General features: G+C 27.1%; 1 protein-coding gene across 1 annotated transcript in view; it reads right to left on the reverse strand.

Moving 5' to 3' along the window:
- LOC106685609 (RRP12-like protein) overlaps positions 1-5,068 on the reverse strand; it is a gene marked incomplete in the record, with an annotated part of 36,976 nt that overhangs the window by 7,049 nt on the left and 24,859 nt on the right. The window contains 3 exon segments of the mRNA XM_067050311.1: positions 1,156-1,420; positions 2,500-2,623; positions 3,383-3,609. Coding sequence (XP_066906412.1) covers positions 1,156-1,420; positions 2,500-2,623; positions 3,383-3,609 — 616 coding nt within the window.

Raw genomic sequence — 5,068 nt, forward strand, 5'->3', positions numbered from 1 at the left:
AGGGTTGTAGTAATAAAACAAAACTTACTGAAAATGGCAAACAACCAACTGTTGGAAGCTAATTCAAAGAAAAAATTGTTTGAACCCTGGCCTCTCAGATAATCCGCCCCTGGCTCAAAAAATGATTCCACCCCAGGCCCCAAAATTATATTCATCTCATGCCTCAAAAACAAATCAATCCCGGGCACCAAAAAGAAATATGTCATGAGTCCCAAATCCTAAATATAGGTATGCCCATGTCCTAAAATTCACTATCTAAGGAAATATAATAACTCGTTATTAAAAGAAAAAGTATCTAATAATTAACTAAAAAAAAACTAGCCAAAGGACTGGTACAACACTGCACTAACACACCTTTATATAATGTAAATCTATTTTACCCGAAATACATGAATACTCGACAATTACCCACCCACTAGGGTGAAAAATACCCGATAGTAAAGTAATTACCCACAAATCAGTAGAACTGATTATATATGAAATTTATTATAGGTGAAAGTAAATTCGATAACTTTAAAGGTAAAACCATTTTACCGATTTAAATAAAACAGAAAGTTCAACATTTCAGCTGAAACGTTTTTAATGTAAATAATTTAAATTAGACATATTATATTCTATAATATAAAATTATAATCAATAAATAATAGTGGCAATGCAAATTATTAAGTAGGGAATTTTGATCAAGAGGGCCATGAAATAACCGTTCTTAGTTCTGTAATCACAGCTTAAACCTCATAGATAAACCTTTTATAACCTCCTCTACCTGAGAAATATGAATCTGTCAGCATGCACTATAATGTGTAAATTAAAATTGTTTGTTCTTGAAGAAGATATTTTAGCCGAAGTGTTCAACTTTTGTTTTATTTTAATTGGTGAAATAATTCTACCTTTAAATTTAACAAGTATTATTATTGTTAGATGATCGGTTTTATATACATTTTATAAATTAATAGATAATAAGAATTTATAATAGTTATTCAATTAGGTGGTGATGTTTTTATAGAATGAAGATTATCCCAAAACGTTGAGAGAAACTATGTAATTAAAATAAGAAAATTGTTTACAGTATTATATGTAAATCAAAATACAATTTTGGTTTGATTACAAATATATTTACATTAAGAAGAAATTATCATTGCAAAACCTGAAATTTACCTCTCACATGAAAAACTACGGCTGAGAGTGCCAGTAAAGAGCAAGTAATCAGAGACGGGCTCCCTGCAAGACCAGCTAACAGAACGTGGAGGTAGTCATCCAACCGAAGATTTGTGGAAATATATTCAAGGATCTTGAAAGCTGTATCTCGACATTTGTGATTGATATCTTTAACGCAAAGTATAGTCTCAGGTAAGATACGTGAGACCAAAGTTAAAGGATCATTGACGCGCTTCAGAAGCTCCAGAAGGCATCTCAGTCTAGCCTGAAAATAAAAATTTAGAGATTAATAATAATTCTGAATGGATCTTATACAACATGGAAGGATTTTAATGAATGAAATGAAATTTATATAAAGTTAAATAAAACTATAATAATTAAACAGAGTGTTTTAGGATCTCAAAACAAGAAAAATTCCACAGGAAGGTATGCCCGTTAACGTTTTGTTTAGATGTTCATATTTAAAAAAATTCATTGTTATGAATTATTTAGTTTATAATAAATAAATTAATATGAGTTTCATCTACTTCATAAATGAAATGTGAGCATTTGGGAAATAAGGCTATAGGTATCGATTGAAGGTGACTCCTCGGTTAAATTTAATCGGTAGTTGATTAAATTGATTTACATTTCTTTATTTGTTTACTTGAATGAAAGTCACTATTGTTATTGTGAAGCACGTCTAAATCTGATGATGACTTTCTGGTTAATTAGAGATATAAATTTACATAATTTGAGATATAATCAATTTAAAAAAAAACTTTATGCAGGCTATTCTGCCCAGATCATTAATTTCAGTCCACAATTACACTATTTTGTCAATACTTCGTATTAAATTAAAATCACTATTATATATAGTTTATAGAGAAAATTAACTGTGATTAAAAGTTTGAATTTTTTTATTTCTTTATTGCATAATGTTTTTTAAAATTGTATTTAAGATTGCCATTGGGGATGGGCAATTCGGCCGAAACGTCGGACAAATAAATATAAATTGTTTTGAGACTAAAATTGGATAAAATTTATTTAATTTAAACAATAAAATAAAAATTTAGTAACTAAAGAGATCTCTGAAGCACTCATGTTTAAGGCATATGTCCTGGCCAAGGAATTGCCAAAAAGCAGCTATTTTCACTTTTTTGTTACGTTGCAGCATAACTTCTTTTCCTAAATTCTTAATCAAGTATTCAGGATTAAATAGAAAAAATAGTATCATAACATTTTTTTTTCAAAAGGTTTGTGAAAATTTAAAATGAATTAGTTTTCATTTACATATAAATTTAAAGACAAGTAAAAAGCATTGTTATTAACATAGACATTTAAATAATATTAACTTTAACTTACAGCTTTGCTACTAGGTGCCGTTTTACTCAAAGATTCAACAAGCAGTGTCCTTATCTCATCCAAGTGCTCGTTCAGGAATTCACTTAATGCCGCAGATTCTGACGTGCAGATTTCTTCAATCAGCCTAAAAATTATAAAATCATTGAAAATTATAAAATTTATAATTTTATACAAGTTGCAATGCCAACTATCTGAACACTAAAACAAAACAAATCTGAACACTAAAAGCAAAAGGATCTTAAAACAATTCACCTAACCAAACATATCAACGAAAACACACACAGATAATAAAACAGACACAAAGAACTTAAATAAACATCATAAAGATATAATAAATAGGCTGGCTATATAAATAAAGAATCAGGAAAAACATCTAGAAATAAAATTGTCCAATTTTAAAAGCCATAATTTAAAATTAAATATAAAAATTTATAAAATATAGACATATCAATAAGAAAGTAAAATAACAGCACACAGGCATACTGATATGTCCAAAGAGATAATGCCGAATATATAACAATGGTTAGTGCTAAAAGTAAAAGTGAATGTATCATTAGTGAAGGACATTATTTTTTTAGGCAGTAAATTTTAAATTATATATACATATATATTCATGACAATATTTCAAAATAGAGATAGATGTAATTGTCAAAATGAGGTCAAATAGATTATAAGATTTTAATTTTATACATATAATATAAAGAACAAATTGTTGATAATATTAAATTAATTGTGGCAATTGTAAGATAAGGTATTGTGCACTAAATGGAAGTTTTTTGACCTCGTCATATTAACAAATCAATACAAACAGCTTAATAGAAAAGAAAATCCAGTATAAAATATATATAATTTATGATTGAAATTTAAAAGGGAAAATACAAACTTGTAATATTTTTTCTGTTCTCTATGATCATTGCAGTCATTCAATTTTTCTACGACCATGTCGTAAAGTTTTTTCACGTCTTCTCTGGATTGATAAGGTAAGAGGGCTTTTAGTAAATCCAGAACACAGTCTCTAACGAACTCGACAGTTTCTTTATTTTCAAGTTTAACATACGCACGATCGAACAATTCCTTAGTCAATTGCTGATCAGCTATTTTCAAATAAACCTTAAAAAAAGAAAATACAAAATTAAAAAATTTTTACAATTTTTAAAATGTCATAAGTACATTTTCCTTTTAAAAAAAAAACAATATGGTTAACGATATGTGAATTTGAAGATGGTCAGGGCTGTTTCCGATATTTTGACCCTTAATTTAGGTCTTCATCAGGGCTTAAATAAAGAGATAAAAAGGTAGTAGAGTCAATGTATGAGTAAATAGTGACAAAAAAAAACTTTAAAGAAGGAGGTATACAAAATATCAAAAACGTAAATAAAACATTAAAGAAGATAAAAGATAAATAAAAAAAATTATTAAATAACACAGAAGTTCCTAACCTTTTTTTGGTATGAAACCTTTTTGGTAGTCGTAGAAAAATTGTGGAACCCTTACATTATCGCTTGATACAAATAAAGTGATTCATCTTGTCACCAAAAGTTAAAAAAGATTAAGGTACCTACACAACACCTGTGCAAAATTTGATGAAAATTGGACATGTTGCTGTTTAAAACATTTTTGTGTTTGTATGACCCATTCCTAAATTATTTAGCAGAACACTTGTGTTTAGTGTTATCTTCCTCATCTTTACGAATTGACAAAGTCACTAAAAGACTAAAAGGAGCTTTCAAAGAAATATCACATTACCTAAAAAATGGGGGCTACATTTAAAAATCAGAAACCATAATTTTCACAAAAAGATGACTTATCCTCCCTTGAATATAGTTTTAATTTAAAATTCCTATTACATATGTCAAATCTGTCAAACACTCAGAAGTCACATTACATAGTAAATTTATGTTAAGTCCGTTTTTCCCTTATTTATATCATTTAATGATTAAAAACTCCTTATTTTCATTAAGGAAATAAGATTTCATAAATATGCTAGAAAGGAATAAATATATATCAACTTCTTCAGAGTTAAACTTTCAACTTAAGATATTTAAGTAAAATTATATTATCAATATAAAAAAAATATATAACTAACTAAACAAATTTTTACATTATTTATTTTATAAATAGAATTAAAATAACGAATTAAGTTGAAAAAAGAACCAGAAAATAAAAATTCCCCTTTAACTACAATCCATAAAAGAAGCTCCTATCTTAGAATAAAGAAATGCCTAATAAATTATAACATAATTATATAAAATTCCAAAAATTTTATCATAAATTCTTATTAATGGTATTAACATAATTTCCATTGTCTAATATCTTTCTGTAATTTTTGTTTATTTAGTACCTTTTAATGTAAATCTTAATTTTTAGTCGTCTGTATCTTTTTTAGCACTATGAGGCCCTTTAACATGGGGTCATATGTTGGCTTTTTTTACTGCACTCGGATGACCATTTTCCTTTTATAAATTTCTTATTTTATTATCATTTAATTTATATATTTGTAAATATGGTATGAATAAGCTCTATGATCCCTATTCCCATTGTCTATAAATATAAGACAATATAATATTAC

The sequence above is a fragment of the Halyomorpha halys genome, unplaced genomic scaffold, assembly GCF_000696795.3.
Source record: "Halyomorpha halys isolate HHAL.00 unplaced genomic scaffold, Hhal_1.1 Scaffold716.1, whole genome shotgun sequence".
NCBI lineage: Eukaryota > Metazoa > Arthropoda > Insecta > Hemiptera > Pentatomidae > Halyomorpha > Halyomorpha halys.